The sequence below is a fragment of the Carex rostrata genome, chromosome 29 (genome assembly GCF_964058835.1).
Source record: "Carex rostrata chromosome 29, lpCarRost1.2, whole genome shotgun sequence".
Lineage (NCBI taxonomy): Eukaryota > Viridiplantae > Streptophyta > Magnoliopsida > Poales > Cyperaceae > Carex > Carex rostrata.
Genome location: NC_135946.1, coordinates 2,529,991 through 2,546,524, shown reverse-complemented (window position 1 = coordinate 2,546,524; position 16,534 = coordinate 2,529,991). Strand labels below are relative to the sequence as shown.

At 35.5% G+C, this 16,534-nt stretch overlaps 2 protein-coding genes across 9 annotated transcripts; one reads left to right on the top strand and one right to left on the bottom strand.

Moving 5' to 3' along the window:
* The first annotated feature begins 5,802 nt into the window (after nucleotides 1–5,802).
* Nucleotides 5,803–9,858, top strand: LOC144546037 (protein trichome birefringence-like 13). Of its 8 annotated transcripts, none has more exons than XR_013508675.1 (7): nucleotides 5,805–6,392; nucleotides 7,152–7,315; nucleotides 7,657–7,780; nucleotides 7,900–7,993; nucleotides 8,338–8,458; nucleotides 8,542–8,676; nucleotides 9,480–9,858. XR_013508675.1 is itself a non-coding variant. In XM_078294582.1 (5 exons), the coding sequence occupies exons 2-5, from the start codon at nucleotides 7,181–7,183 to the stop codon at nucleotides 9,714–9,716; spliced, it is 642 nt and encodes a 213-aa protein (XP_078150708.1). In that variant the 5' UTR covers nucleotides 5,809–6,392; nucleotides 7,152–7,180; the 3' UTR covers nucleotides 9,717–9,858. The 8 variants fall into 8 exon arrangements, 1 of the variants encoding a protein (XP_078150708.1); XR_013508672.1 differs by having other exon boundaries at nucleotides 7,152–7,329; nucleotides 7,577–7,780; XR_013508674.1 differs by having other exon boundaries at nucleotides 5,806–6,392; nucleotides 7,152–7,325.
* Nucleotides 9,859–10,738: 880 nt separating this feature from the next.
* Nucleotides 10,739–15,651, bottom strand: LOC144546440 (putative disease resistance protein RGA4). Its single transcript, XM_078294982.1, has 2 exons — nucleotides 11,730–15,651; nucleotides 10,739–11,011 (listed from the first exon to the last, which is right to left on the bottom strand). The coding sequence occupies exon 1, from the start codon at nucleotides 15,591–15,593 to the stop codon at nucleotides 11,775–11,777; it is 3,819 nt and encodes a 1,272-aa protein (XP_078151108.1). The 5' UTR covers nucleotides 15,594–15,651; the 3' UTR covers nucleotides 10,739–11,011; nucleotides 11,730–11,774.
* Nucleotides 15,652–16,534: the final 883 nt, after the last annotated feature.

The window sequence follows — 16,534 nt, the reverse complement described above, 5'->3', positions numbered from 1 at the left end:
TATACCAAAATATAATGTTAGAACATTTTTATCGCATTATTAAATAATTTTGACAAATTAAATTGTATAGTTGTAATGCATGTTGCATCAAGGACTTATGTCAAACATGCATGACCATAGAACATCAACTCTTGTTGGGTGAGTTAATGAAGGAACAAAGCCAAACGTCGTCTGTTGGTCGATCGGAACCGTTCAAATCAAAGAGTGTTCCATTAATTTCATTGTTGATTCGTTTGATTTAATTTGATGGTCATTTACACATCCATCCAAGCGACACAATATAGCAACATCTTACGGCTATAAATAGTTTACTTTATATCGAAGCTTATAATTGTTGGAACTCTAAATTTTTTTGGTCATTAAGGTTCCTGGTACTAACTTGATCATTTTAAAATAAATTAGGCGTCATTTTATTGTAGATCGACTGTTGAATGCTCATGCGGAAATCAACGGTCCATGTTCGCTTACAAAGGTAGGCTACAAAGTCTCAGGTATAGCAAGCTATACCAGTTTAAACCTTGAATCTACTCTCGTCTAGGGTTGCAAGTGCACAACCCTATCCGTATAGTATATTAAGGTATCGATCCTCAGGGACGGTTTAATTCGATTCTAAATCACCACTTATCCAAGCTAGGTACTAGAAGTGTGAAAAGTTGGGTTTGGTTTGTTTATGTTTCCTAATTTCGGGTGTCAATTCAATTAACAGTAAATGAAAGCAATTAAAGGTTTTGGTTTTGAACAATGATAAAAGGCGCTCCCAGGGTTTCAGGTTTCATCCCAAACTTTGCCTTCTCTGGACCTATCATGCGACTCGCATCATCTCTGATGCGACCCGTATGATTCGACTCGCATCATCTCTGATGCGGGTCGCATGGCCCTCGAGCAGAGCTGACATGTGTTTGCATCTAAGTTGATTTCTTGTGCGAGGCTTCGACCTGTGGCTCTCACCTACTGGTATCTAACCTAAATTGATTGTCTGGTTTGCTAGAAGTATCCACAACCTTTCAATTATGGAAAATTCACCTCTCGGCTACTATTGATCATAAATCTACTTCAAATACTAAATCTCAATTGCAAGAAACATCAAGGTCAAATTACTAGAAGAGATGCTATAGACATCTAACAGTAGACAATCAAGAATCAATCAAGCAATCAAAATCAAGCAATCAATGAATACTCAAACAAAGAATCACACAAGTTCAAACTTAGATCAAATCAACATGCAACTCAAAGACAAAGTTATGAGACTACATCCTAACCCTAGGAACTAAAGATCTACTCAGTCATGATGAAACAAAGCATAAAAGAGAGATAGAATAGGCAGATCATGATGAAGCTCGAAGATCCAAGGTGAATTGGAGAGGATCTTGCAATCTTCTCTTCTCCTCTTCTTCAAGTAAGCTCCAATCTCCTTCTTCTCTCTTGATCTCTGCTCTCTAAGTGTTCTGGAATGTAAAGGGGAAAAAGCTCTCGAAATTCTGGCATAGGACGATATAGGCAACAGAGCTGACTTTGGGCTTGTCAGGTTTAATTTGAACTGGGCGGCAACAGTTGATGCGACTCGCATCAGGTGGATGCGACTCGCATCAGGTGGGTCGCAAAGGCTGGGATGAGGGTCGCATCACAGGTTCCTGAAGTCTGCCAATTGCCTGATTTTGCCCAATTTCGCCTGATTCCTGCAAAGTAAGAACCAAAACTTAGCAGTACCACATTCTATGGATATTCAATGTAAAAGGCACTATTTGTTGGTTCAAAACATAGATTTTTGTATGGAAACAAGTCGAAATGATAGGTCTAATAATGTGATAACAGTCCACAATCTTTGGCTCAGTTTGAAGAGGCTAAAAATAATGAAATTCTATAAAATTGTCAATATTTGTTATGATTTGTAAATATAAGATGTTAAAAACTTTTTTTTTTTTTAAGATTTTTTTCATATTTAATTCTGTACATGTGTTTAGAGTCAGATTAGGGCTGTAAATACGAGCCGTCTGATCTGTGATGAAGTGTGTATATTATCAATGGATTCTCCGTTTCATGTGCTATTTTCACTGTAATCTTTTGTGTCCATTCACTGTAACCGTTTCATATGCTATTTTACGAAAGAGAGTGCGTTCCCTCTAAGATATCTCATAATTTGAGTGACCACGTTTTAGGTTCCCATTTAAGATGGCACAGGGGCTAGTAATATTTAAGCTCTTAGATTCGTGCAGAATGTATTTGAACAGTTGAGATTTTGCAAAAAGTCACGCAACATATGAGATATCTTAGAGGATACGAATTCACTAGTTGACTCCCTTCTCAGACTTTCTCCTAATTTTGATCTCCCTTCCTTTTTTTTTTTTGGGCAATTTCCCTCCACATATTTTGATTGCCGCCAAACCAATTTTCTACCTTGAATTCAGCGACTAGTGTTGGGTTGAATTATACACATTTCCCTCCACATTTTGGCAAACTAATTTTTGACTCTCACCTATTTTTTTAGAACTTCCCTCCACATTTCCTTCATCTCTTTCGTAAAAGCACCAGCGTTCATGCTCACCGGCCTCCTTCTTCGCCTCCTAAACAAAAATGCCCTACGCTCACGAGGTGTTTGCTGAAATGCCCGGCTGAATCACTATTGGCTTCTACATGCATCTTGCCCGATGGACCCGGCAAGCTTAAGCTAGTATTTGTAAAATCCATTTTACTGTTCTCTCTTTTTCTCCCTTCTGTACTTCGCCTCTCGCAAATTCCAACAGAGATGCACAAAGAGAGAAGGGAGAGAGGTGCATATGTATATATCCTTGATGCTTACAAGGTGTTTGACAAATTGCCACAATGAAATTATTTATTTTTTAACCTTTTGTGCCAGTGCCTACAAATCCAAAAAAAAGTAGGATTTATTTTTTTATCTTCTCTAACTTAACTATTTTCAATTCGCAGCTCACCAATTGGCACCATGATTGATCGCTGATGGGTTAGTTTACTGCTTATGCAACAAGGCCGGTAATCGATTTAGAGATGGGACTCGGGAGGGAAGTTCACAAAACTCTGAATTCTTTGACAGATAGATTTAGACACAAATATTATTTCCATATCATGAGTTGGATTTGGTTCTGCCTATGTTTTACAAAATAAATCATGAGTATTCCTTCATCCACTGTCCATCTTTAGATATGTTTTAGAAAAAAACAAAAAATTTCTCTGTTAGTTGTAGGGCATTTTAAGAAAATAGGCAATAAGATATAGTTGATTATTTATATCTTTTAAAAAAAAAATTCAAGAATAAATAACTAATACATTTGCATCTATGCTACTGGATTGAGTGTGAGACTCATATTAAGTTCATATCAATGCATAGCGCAAAAGCAACATGTACTATAAGTTAGTTTGTAGTCTCCTTAATTCTCAATTTGATGATTTTATCACAAAAATGTATGCACAACTTACCCAAAGACCTTCATACAACCTTTGTGGATGTTTCCTTATTTTTGCAATATTTTTAACAATTTATTTCATCACTTTTCAGTCTGTGAGGTGCAGTTTGGATCATTCTGACATGTTGTTTTATTATTTTTGTATAGAACAAACCATAGATCCAAATTGGATGTTTTTTGTGTCTAAAATTTCAGGAAGTCATGATCTACACCCACAATTAATTTCAACTTATTGTATTACCAAGAGCTAGGCCAAACTTAAGTTTTTCTCAAGATCAGTTCTGTACCAGTTTTGGTTCTGTACCAGATTTTATTTTCTGACAAACAGTATTGTATAATTTGTACAAGACAAATTACAGCTCCAAATTGAGTGTTCTTGGTACCAAAATTCTTAGGATATTAAGATCTTTCACCATGATTTATTTAACATTTTTATGGATTTTGTAACTGAGTCGAATTTGGGGTTTCTGTATAAGGAAGTTCTGCAACAGCAGCACTATTGTACCTGTATTTGCATTTCCAGAAGCTAAACTTTGAGAATTCATTATAAATCGTAGAAAATTCCAAAAATAGAAAAGTTTGTTTATGTTATAAGACAATAACCATCTTGTATTGTTTTTTGAAAATGTTGTACCAGTAATTACAAATTTTCGTTTAACTCTTGTAAGAATTGTCTACTTTCAAGTTGAAGATATCAATATAATTAATTGTTTAATTTATTAATTTATTTTACATGGATAGGTGAATGTTACAATCTCGTCAGAAGATAGTTCTTGTATTGAAGTGATATTGAACAAATTATTATGAATATATATCTGTTATTTTGTGCTCTTGAATATTTCTGTTGCCCATGTATGGGTATATATTTAGAATAATATTCCATGGTGATGAGAAAAAAGAAAAATTTAATGAGTGTTTGTTCTAACTTCCAAAATTTAAGTTATCAAAGTATTGAATTCTTATAAACTAATATTATTCATGTTGTTGTGATTTATAATAAAAAAATTCATTGAAAAGGAGATGCAGAATAAACAGAAACATATCTGTCTCCAGAAACAAAATAGTTGCAAGGGTAGTCTCATGCAATTGCGTGAGAAAATAATATAAACAGGAGCTTCATTAAAATATAATATAAACAAGGGGGTAAAGTAAAGTAGTTGCAAGGCCGGTTAATAAAATATAATATCCACCATGTATTTGAGTAGTTGCATGGGCAAGGGTTCAGTTGTTGCAAGGACCTCCAATTAATTACAATATCTGACCTTCAAAATGTAATTGCAAGGGTATATAGACAACAGTTGCATGGTTGCACATCACACATTTGCATGCGAGAGGTGTTGCAAGGGATTACCCTTGCAACAAGTTTGAAGAATTCAGAAACGTCATTTCTGTTGCAAGGGCCATCCTTGCCTTGCAACAAACCGGTGTTACCCATGCAATAAACTCAGATTCTAGTAGTGCTTAATGCATGTACAATGCCAATCTATGGTGTTTGTCGATTGAAATTTTGTAATTTTGTTCAATGTTTAGTTGTTTATACGCTAATCCATGTTCACAGTTTAATTATTATTATCTTATTTCGAATTGTAGAAAATCAGAGATGATATTGCAATCAAGGGTCCAGAACCAGTTTCCTCAGCAAATGATGGAGACTCGCTTTTTTTTCTTCTTTTTTTAATGTGGCGTATATGCTCATGGTGTATTAAGAAACGAGTCAGTGAGAATGGATGTAATTAATATACTATTATGTGCCTAATCCAACTTCCAATGACATAATTTGACAATTTGAGCCACAAGACTACAAGAGGGCCCACTAATTGGTCCATTTCTTTTCTATTCTTTTTATTCACATAATTTGACAAAGCATAGTAATTGTTTGTAAAAAGATATTCTTCTTTTTTAATTATCTTAGAGGGGCATGGCTGTCATAATGTAGTTGAAAATAATGCTACATATTTATTGTGTGTCTTTTTCCATTGTTTTAATTAATGAAGGTTTTATTTGAAGTCCTTTATTCACTAATAAACTAATTGATATACTCAAAATACTATTTTGTACTTGCTTTTGAATTTCTTCTGTTAAGTGAAATAAATATTTGTTACTTTATAATATGAAAAATATTTTGAATTCTTATGATTACTTTTTTAATTTTTAATTCGTGGTTTAGCCACCCTAATTAACCTCAAGATCCGCCTCTTACTGTCCAGACAAAAATAATATTAATAAAAAAAAGTTAAAAGGTATACTAAATCCCAAACAGTACCGGAGAAGAATGAATGGAATTCAATCCAGTACAATACCTTACCGTGTAGAATGAGATCTGACTCCTCCGTTTCAATCTGACACGAATCTCAAAACATCTCTCCTCTTCTAAACAGGCACGAAATTCTACCATCTCCTCAGTGGAACCACAATGGAGTCCAATGGCAGTCGGACCAAATTGGGTCCGGTGTCGTGTCAAAGCCGTTCAATCTTCATTAAATTTTGTGAACAAAGATTTAACAGTCGTGCTGATCTTATCTCTAATCGAACGGCTCCTATGGAGCATCGGACCGTATTTTGTCCAAATTCCCAATCAGACCACCCCTTTTTTCCTTCTCAGGTACGAACCTAGTGACTCAGTGCTAGGTCTCTCCGATTGCGTTTAAGCTTACCACAAGACGCCGCAACCTCACCCTCCTCTCTCTTCGTCCTCTTATTCGGTTCCTCCTATACTCACTCTCCTTTAACTTCACCTCGCGGTCACCGGATCCATCACCACCACCCGTTCGTCACACTGCTCCGTGCAACTATTCTGAAGGAAAATGGATTCGCAACCCGGATCCGATAAAGCCGAGGTATCACCAGAGTTGTAAGGAGATATACAAAGGGTGGAATTGCATTGCCAATGCGAAATCCAACGGCCAGGATCTGCTCCGTTGGCGCTGGCAACCGTCCCGATGCTGACCCGGTTTCGTTCCTGGAGCGCTATTGGTATGGTTTTGTTTGTAAAAAGATGTATTTAGAAGCAATTGTATTAAAATTTGATGTTTTGTTAGGTTTCATCAACTTATTTAGTTGCTTCAAAATCTGGATATCTGATAAGCTCGATTGAGATTTCAAAAAGAATTGAACTCGATTGAGGTTTCAACAACCTATTTCTTTGATGTTTGATGTGTATTATGTTCAAAATCTTGAGGAAGTTCCTCAATTCTGCATTAAATTTATTACTTTTTTTGCAACAATAAACAATTTGGAAGAGCGGGTCGTTTTATATATATTCGCGGGAACGAACTTACTTAAAATTTGAAAACCCATCAAATCTCTTAGTCCAGGGATTAGGATTATTTAGTGTAAGGTATAATTGGGAAATGTGACTGCTGTGGATTGTTGATTATAAAGGTGAAGTTATGTGATTAGGTTTCATCAACTTATTTAATTGCTTCAAAATCTGGATAGCCAGTAAACTCAATCAAAATTTCAAAAATAATTAAACTTGATCATGATACTTTAATTTTGTAATGACACTAGAGGTACCTATTTCTTTGATGTTTGATGTGTATTATGTGGAAAAACTTGAGGAAATTCTTTAATTCTGCATTAGATACATTACTTTTTTTGCAACAATAAACAATTTAGAAAGAGCGGATCTTTTTAAATATATTTGCGGGAATGAACTTAAAATTTGAAAACCCATCAAATCTTTTAGTGTAGGGATTGGATTTTAATTGATTTTATTATATTTTGTTGTAGGTTTTGTGGGTGATTCGTTGAATTGAAACATGCATCTTTCTATGGTTTGCATGCTTAAGAGAGCAAGTAGTGAGGTGAGAAAGTGCTGGCCAGCAGGTGCTGACAAGGGCCTCACTTTTGTGGGATACAATCTCACTCTGGCGTACCATCGCACCTATCTGTTGGTACGTTATGGTAGGTAAGTAGAACCATATTAGAAACTGACAAATGTTTGAAGGATTACAGTACCTTAGCTGGTAATATTTGGAACAAATAATTACTTTAGTTGATGTTCTATTTTGCTTCTTCAAATAATTATCTTATTTATTCATATATGTAATACATATTGCTAAATTGAACCTGACTTCCGTCTTTTATTTTTGAATTATTTCTAATTTCATCTGACCATCCTCTCTTCCAAATTCAAATTGCTTTGTAATAATTAGGCCATTCAATATTCTGCCTGGTATATCTATTTGATGAGATTTCAATGCATTTTGATATTACAATTGGTCGGCTTCTTCAGATGGCGGTGCATTAGAATCTCTAGGTTATAAACAAGGCTACAGAATAGATGTTGATGTAGCAGATTAGAAATGGGCTGAGGCACCAAAATTCCATCATATTCTTGTCTTCAATACTGGACACTGGTGAGAGACTTATCTCTTAGAAAATACTGTTTTGCCCTTCTCTTTAGGCTTATAAGTCTTGTAAGATTGATTCCAAAGGCTGTGGAATATCTCTAATTCTACCCAATTATTTTTTGTAGAATAAGATATTCCACCCCCCATCATGGAAAAAATGTACCATCCTAGTGGAATAGAGAGGGGTTTGCAAGATTGAAAGGGTCTAATTGTAAACTGGTGAGAAACTCATCTCTTAGAATTTACTGTTTTGCCCTTCTCTTTGGTGTTTTCTCTTGTTCCAACATTGTTTGGCATGGTGAAATAGGCCCAATTCCAAAGGCGGTAGAATATCTCTAATTCTACCCAATTATTTCTATAAAATAAGATATTCCACCCCCATAATGGAAAAAAATGTTCCATCTTAGTGGAATAGAGAGGGGTTTGCAAGATTAAAGGGTCTAATTGCAAACTTTCAATAATTTCTTTTGGCATGCATAACTTGCATGCAATGATTTAGTATGGTCATATTGGATTTTTTTAAAGTGCCCTGTATTCACTTTTCTCTTTTGATAAAAAAACAGGTGGTGGGCTCCGTCAAAATTTGACCCGGTACAGTCTCCAATGCTCTTATTTCAAAATGGCATTCCTGTGATCCCTCCTTTGACTCCACCTCTCGGAATGGAACTTGCTCTCAAACACATGGTGTGTACCACTTCTATAATCAATCCAATGTACATTTGTTGAAACAGAATTTTATGATTTATGAAAGTTTTGTTGTGGTGCAGTTGATGTATATAGAGAATTTGGTGGGCCCGGAGAGATTATTGTTCTTTTGCATGGAATCACCGAGGCATTTTGAAGGTGGAGATTGGGATGCCGGTGGTTTATATCGGCGTGAACAACCTCTCTTAATTGAAGAGGTTTATTTTATTTCTTATATTTTTCTGTTAAATTTCTTATTAATATGCAGATAGGTATACTGGGTTTTTTAGACGCCATGTACCAGCAGCACCAAATTGAAATGGTACAGTAAAGTTGGTATATCATATAGATCACAAAACCCAGCTGGCACAGTACGCCTATTTTCACAATCATGATCACCATCATCCTTGACAACATCACCACCACCACTTCATTTGTTATTATTTTAAGGGGGAATTTCATGTACACTAGTCAAAACCTCAAATTTACGTATTTGCCGCTCTAAATCCATAATACAATTTGTACCCTTCTAAATTTCAAAAACTCACAATATATTGACTTTTTTGTAAAAACTCATTTTAATTTTATAAAGTACCCATTTTACCTTTCATTAAAAAATATGTAGTGGGTAAGAAAAATATATACCCCATTTTACCCTTCATTAAAGTACTCATTTAACCTCAAATTTACGTGTTTGCCGCTCTAAATCCATAATACAATTTTTACCCTTCTAAATTTCAAAAACTCACAATATATTGACTTTTCTGTAAAAACTCATTTTAAATTTATAAAGTACCCAGTTTACCTTTCATTAAAAAATATGTAGTGGGTAAGAAAAATATATACCCCATTTTACCCTTTATTAAAGTACTAATTTTAAATGTAGTGTGTGTAAAAAAATGTGCAAGAAAAAAATACGATATTATGAATTTTAGAGGGAATACGTAATTTTGAGGTTTTTGAGGGGTAAAAATGAAATTCCGCATTATTTGACCAAACACTGATTGATTGCTATATTTAGGTGGGAGAACTTTTCTTGGTGGAGAGAAACGGTACGAATGTAGAGTCTCGCTTAGTCCAGCATTTGTTCGAGGCTCTCAAGGGATCGAGATTTCACATACTAAATATAACAAGCATGAGCGTGTTCAGAGCCGATGCACATCCTTCGATTACAGGTGGTAAGAAGCATGAGGATTGTTTGCATTGGTGCCATCCGGGTTTACTTGACATATGGAATGATCTAATGATCTCTTTGTAGCAACACTTGAAACATTGCAAATAAAATGATTGATTGTTAGCATTTTAATGATAAGTTAAAGTTAGTTACTCAGTGATTTTCAGGTGATGAATATGATCTCGAAATTGTATTGAGAAATGAAATTCATCAATCTGATTGCCTTGAACATAATGCAAGTATGATCATATGGCTCAATTTCTCTCTCTCTCTCTCTATATAAAGTATATAGATATACTTTAGAATATTAGAATCAGATGATAAGATATACAAAATAGAACTTTCATCTTTAGTAACATATATTATTATTAACACAACATTATCTAAATATTTTAATATATTGACCTTTCATTAATTATTTTCTTTATAAAATGTCTCTCACATATATTATTATAAAATCTTCTTTCCTTAAAAGTTCTATTTATGGAATATGTTACCTTGTTTAAAATATATTTCTTTCATACATTTGTGTCTTCCTGGTTTACCTGACACGAGATAATGTTTCTCTTTGTTTTAAGTTACACAAACAAAGAACCTCGTGGTCTCTTATCAGCATCTCTAGGGGTCATAAGTTGACCCAAAGTCGGAATGTAAACGCCGGCGAAATAGTTGGCTGACACGTGCGTGTTTGGTATCCCCTCAGCTTCTATGGAGCGTCGGATCGATGTCTTCACCGCAAATATCAACTTGGCCGGCTCCACTGCGTGATATGGTACAGGAGCTTTTATTAGACCGTTCCATTTCAACCCACAGTTTTAATCAGTTCTATCCATATAAACTCAGTTTGCCAACATCTATTTATCAACATCTACATTAGAGCAAACAACCAGCCAACATCTCAAAAGTTTTTGTTACCCAGAACACAGCAAAAACTTGCAAACGTTTTACAAACATAAATGCATTTAAAGAGTAATTTTGTCAAACACCTTACGGCTATACATCAATACCCAACAAAATGAATAAATATGGAGGGCACATCCATAAGAAGTCAACACAACAAGCAATCAAGCACAAAAAAATAAAAGAGAGACACAAGATTTTACGTGGAAACCCTTACGGGAAAAAACCACGGAAGCACTGTGCAAAAATCACTATATCAATGTGTCTTTACAATACAAGAAAATTAACGAGCCATTAACACTTCTCTCTCACGCTCTTTTACAATTTCATGTACTAATTAATCAAGCCAATATATTAAGTCTTCTCTCACACTCTCTGACAACTTGCCTTCTATTCAACTGTTTCTTCATAGGTGATTGCATTACTCTGTGTCAGACCCCACTTTGCCATGTCAACCTTGATTGTTTCTTTGGCATTTCCTAACCAGTAATTCGACAAAGACAATATTAGTAAAATGAAATTCCTATTAGATTTTACTGGTACATGCTGAAAAAAAATTAATTTCTATGTTTCCAAACATACTGCTAGACATCACCAAGAAAACATCTCTTTGTGCATTTAGCAGGTCATCAACATATTGGAATATATCATTAACTGAGGACCAATTTGAAAATAAGTTTTGATTTTTGCCATTGAATACTATAATAAAATTCAATTTGTCGTATTAATCAAACATTCTACCGAAAGCATCATAAAAAAAAAGGAGAGCCGAATAGATTATGTTAAGTAGTTTTGAGTTAAATTAGTGTTTTTGCATTGAGGACCCAAACAAAAACTTCAGGCATGTGCTTTGATTTATTCTTTACATTTTACTTCAATTATGTAATTATAGTTATTCTAATATGACATGCATATATAGGAATGCCTCGGAAAGGTTACATGCTAATTTGGTCATAACAAGTAAACAAAAGCATGCTCAAATTATGGGTAGAATACGAAATTTAGCAGTAAAAGACTCTTGAGTACCTACCTAATTTTAATGCTATTGTTCGAGAAGTTCTGTAACTGCAACGATGCTTAGTAAAATATCATGCAAAGAATAGAGAAAAATAATTACAAATAAAAGAGAACGAAAAAGGAAAAATCCAGATAGAAACAAACAAAACATAGAGAAAAGAGAGAGAAATTATCTATTACCTGTTGCAAGAAGGGCCAGGGACAAAGGTTGGAGTCAGTCTGGGATCATTCAATCCACCTATTTTTTATGTATTGAATCTTGTGCCAGTCTCGACCTTTTGGTTGACATCTTTTGCTTAACACTGGACAACCACTTATTTCAAAGAATTGCACTGAACTTGGCAGTTCTGGCAAACCTGATATGTTTTGGCAATCTTTAAAACCTATAGACTCGAGGGTAGAGAAGTCACTCAAAGTTTCTGGCAACCTCAATGTTTTGCATTTTGAAAATGCAAGTCTCTTGATAGATTGAAGGCATACAGATTTTTTAAATGATATCACTTCTTCTTGGCAAAATTCTATAACCAAAGTGTTTGGAGGAACAAAATCTTGGGTTAATAAAAACTTGTTCAACATCACCGAGCTACTCATAGTCATCAGCTCTCGGCAACCTTGCCAAGACTCCAATACGGATTGTATTGAAAGATTTGGAAGTTCAATTAGTCGAAGACAATTAATGAATGGACGCGATTCTAAGCCCCTAATGGAGACAAGACCAGGGCACGTGTCAAGCTTCAATGATGTAAGTAAGGTTAGCTGACAAAATGATAGGCACTGTGGGGTATGGCAATTTTTTATTACAACATTCTGAAGGCATGGAAGATCACTGTTAAAAATAGCCTGAGAAACTACGCAAGCTATAATGGACAAGGACTGCAGAGTGGAGGGCAGCTTTCTGGAGGTATAACCACTTTCCATCTCTAAACACAAACAGCCATGTAGCAGAAAGCTCTTGAGATGAGGGAGTGCATGCACACCACCGAGTGATCTTATATACCAGCAATCTTTAATCTCTACAACTCGGAGTCTCTTGAGATGCTTAAGGACTTGTGTTGGTGGAAGTGTGGTTATCGTCATGATGCCCTCTAGGTATAGTTTCTTAAGAGCGATCATTCCACTTAGGCAATCCGACAACGCTCCATCAGATACACAACAATAGCCAAGAGAAAGAATGCAAAGTCTGGAGGGTAATTTCAATTTATTTGCTCGAGTGTTGCATCTGAAAATAAAGTTCATCCGTTGTTGATGACAACACCACCAAGCTCTATTTACATTGAAATTTACCGGGAAAGTTGGTGCATCATCTCGTGCAGCGTTTTCCATAATTTGAAGCTGCTCTGCAAAGTTTTCCTTTGAGCCTGTTTGCTCAAAGCTTTTGAGTTCATGATGAAGTATATCTTTTTTACTTTCAATACGATATCTCAAAAATTCTCTTTTCATCATGCTCTGGTTTACATCCGCTGGCAGCTCATTCTCACATACAAAAATCAAACAGGGGCATTTAATGATTGATAAGCTAGTTAGGCTTTCTGGTAAACTAGACCATTCTCTCAAAGCATCTAAATGTTTAAGAATAAGTTCTGAGAAATGACAGAATTTTTGAAAATTTGAGGGAATAATTGTCAGAGCATTACAACTGTAAAGCTCGACAGTTTTTATATTTTCTGCAAACCAATCTTCGTGCATCCAAGTTGGATATGTCGAGCCCCTATACTGAACAATTGAAAGCCCTTTCAGATTTAATGGGGGTCGAAGGGCCTCAATAACCTCTAATTCTGAGCCATTTTCAGCTGACTCATCCCACACCAACTCAATTCTTTGAAGTTTAGGTTTATCAATGAGCATTGCCTTAACAGCTTCATCTTTATTTCTGACATTGTGTAGATTTACAATTCTTAGAGAGCCACCAATCTCCTTCAATGGTCCCAGTTGATGCAACTCATACCCTTCATCTTTTCTCACATGGAATTCATCCAAATATTGGAGTGAAGCTAATTTGCCTAGGTAAGGTACTGGAGGTAATTTGTAAACGGGGTAACCATCACTGTTAAACATATGAATGCATCGCAGCTTGATCAAGTTACTCAACTTTGTTGGAAGAGTCTTTACAGATGATGGTAAAAATAAAAATTGAAGATGGTAGAGCTGCAATACCGATTCTGGTAACTCCTCAATTGAACTCCTCCGAAGTTCCAGCAAATGGAGGTTCCTTAAATCTCCTACAACGTTTGGCAGTGTTTTATAGCCCTTAGATTCCAAATCTAATATCCTCAAGTTTCTAAAATTTGTAGATATCTTGGAAATAATTTCACTAATATCATCAATAAATAGGTTTCCCAAGATGATGGTACGCAAGTTACTTAAATGAGACATACTAGATAGAATCTTTTTTAGATTTTCATTGTTAACTTTAAGATATATATGCTGCACAGTTGAAGGGATTTCTCTCTCAGCATTTGTAACCCTAAAACAATCTCCGGCAGAGATATTTTCTGCAAGATCGTGAAAGAGATCATGCATGATATAACTTTTATCCACCAACTGAAAAATAGAGTTCGCTATCATTATTTGAAAATATTCGAAACCTGTATCTTCAACATTTCTATTCTCATCTAAGGACTGAATAAAATCAAGTGCCACCCAATAAGGCACCATTGTCCCTGGATAAAATTGTCTCCCTTTGGGAAAAACACTACAAAATATGAAACAACGTTGTACTTGCACATTAAAGCGGTGAAAGCTCCATAACAAAATCTCTGTAGTGTCGCTCAAGTTGACATTTTCTAGTGTATCTTGCCAGAATCTGATATTTGGCTGTTCACGTAGCTGGTTACCAACAACCTTAGCAGCCAAAGGTGATTTACTAATTTTTTCAGCAATCTGGTCCACAATTTTACTCAAATCTTTCTTCAATTGTTCATCGGTAATTTTCAAACCAACGATTGCACGATAATTTAGAAGTGATTTGAATTCATCAAGTGTGAGATCGTGCAACTCAATAACCTTTTCTGGTTTTAATGCATTAGGAAAACTTGATGAGCGACTGGTTACAATAATTTTACATGTTCCTCCTTGAGAAGCAAATTTAATTAATGGTTTTAAGAGGTTCTCCCAATAATTGTCTTCAGCTACTCTACCATTTTTATCATACCAAACATCATCAAGTACGACTATGATGCTCTTAGATTTAGATAATGTTTCTGTGAGCTTGTTTTGTAGAGCATCTAAATTGTGTAGATTAGGGCATTCCGTTCCCGAGGCACACTCAATCATCTCTTTTGTGCGCTCGTTGATATCCAAGTTTCGGGATAAGCAAAGCCACATTTTGACACCAAATTTATTTATCTTTTCATTGTTATAAACATACTGTGCAAGCGTAGTCTTACCAGCACCTCCCATGCCAGTTACCGCAACAACCGAGTAATTATCTCCATCATCCAACAAAAAGTTAATTATTTCGTCACGATATCCATCGCGACCAAAAACTTTGTCAGTAAGGAGCGAGGTGGTGTCAGGATGACTGTTACCGGCTTTGTCAACTTTGCTTTCAGTCTTGGCTTCTTCTGCAACTTGCTTGAGGTCCTTCAGTAAATCACGGAAATTCTTAGCTTCGGCTGCGACTTCCTTGAGCTTGTTCAACCGTTGCAACAACTCTCTCTTTCGAGGACACAAGAGAGATGCCTTTTTTACCACTGGACTGATAAACTTTGCAAGAGGTTTAACAATAAGTTTAGAGGATAAACACACCTCTCCTTTGGCCTTACGTTTGAGGCGCTTGTACTCGAGCTCGTGGAGGATACCCTCGGCATCATAGTAAGCATTCTTCAGACGGGCCAACCACTTCGCGAGCTCAGCCTTTTGCTCAGGGGGACTGTGTTGCGCTGCTTTGATGGTGAGCCGGATCTGCGGCAGGACAGTCGTCTCCAAATCTTCAAGGTCTTTGGCTATGTCGTTACCCAGGTAGGAGATGCTCTTGGTGACGAGATCTTTCATGACAGGAGATGCCAGCCACCCAAGCCCGGCCAGTGCTGCTGCTTCTACCATGGTTAACTAAGCAACTGATTGTTTTGATTTTAGAAATTGGAGTCTGGAGAGAGTGAGAGAGAAAAGAGAGAAGTGAGAGAGAGAGAGAGAGTTTAACTTTTAGAATTATCAAAGATTAGTTAGCTGTCATAGTGGAGATCAAAATACAATTTATTATTCGTATCAAATTAAAGCCATCTTTTATGTAGTCAAACTCAAATTAATGGATATATATTTTAATGTAGAAAGTACATTGATCGGCACCAACGGCTCTTCAAATAGTGTGAAGCATCTTTTATGTAATCGAGTCGCTATATTTTAGTTAGTGGATTTTCTTGTGACTGATTGAAAAGAGCATCTTTTGCATTAACTCAACATAACATTTTTTGAGTTCAATGCATCTCGGTCGTCTGATCAAGATCAGAGCTAATTCGGTTCATGCCTATGATGCATGGAGCCCTTTTAATATTAGTGCGGATCTCAATCAGACGGTCCAGATCTATTAACACACGTTCCTTTGATGCAGAGGATATGAATTCCCTGATACCGCCTACTTTTGCATAAAACATCCTGATAACTTTTTAATCACGAATTATTAGAATAACATAAGTTCATAGTGTTTACATTATGATAATTTTTTGCTCATAATGTCCGTATCATCGTGAAGAACGTACAAAATAAGTTTAATATTTCGGATATATATATTTTATGATGGCTCCTTGTTTAATGTTAATATGTCTTGCAAATTTTGTACATTTTGGGAAAGCAAGTGTTGTGCATTTTCGATGTGAACATGATTAAATTTTACAAAAGAAAACTCTATATAAATATTATTTTTCCTCTTGTACTGCGATGTATATTATTGTTATTTTAATCAATATAATTCTGTGCTGTTACAAAATATATATAAAAAGTTTTTGCAATATTTGGATTACAACATAAAAAATTATATGTATTTTCTA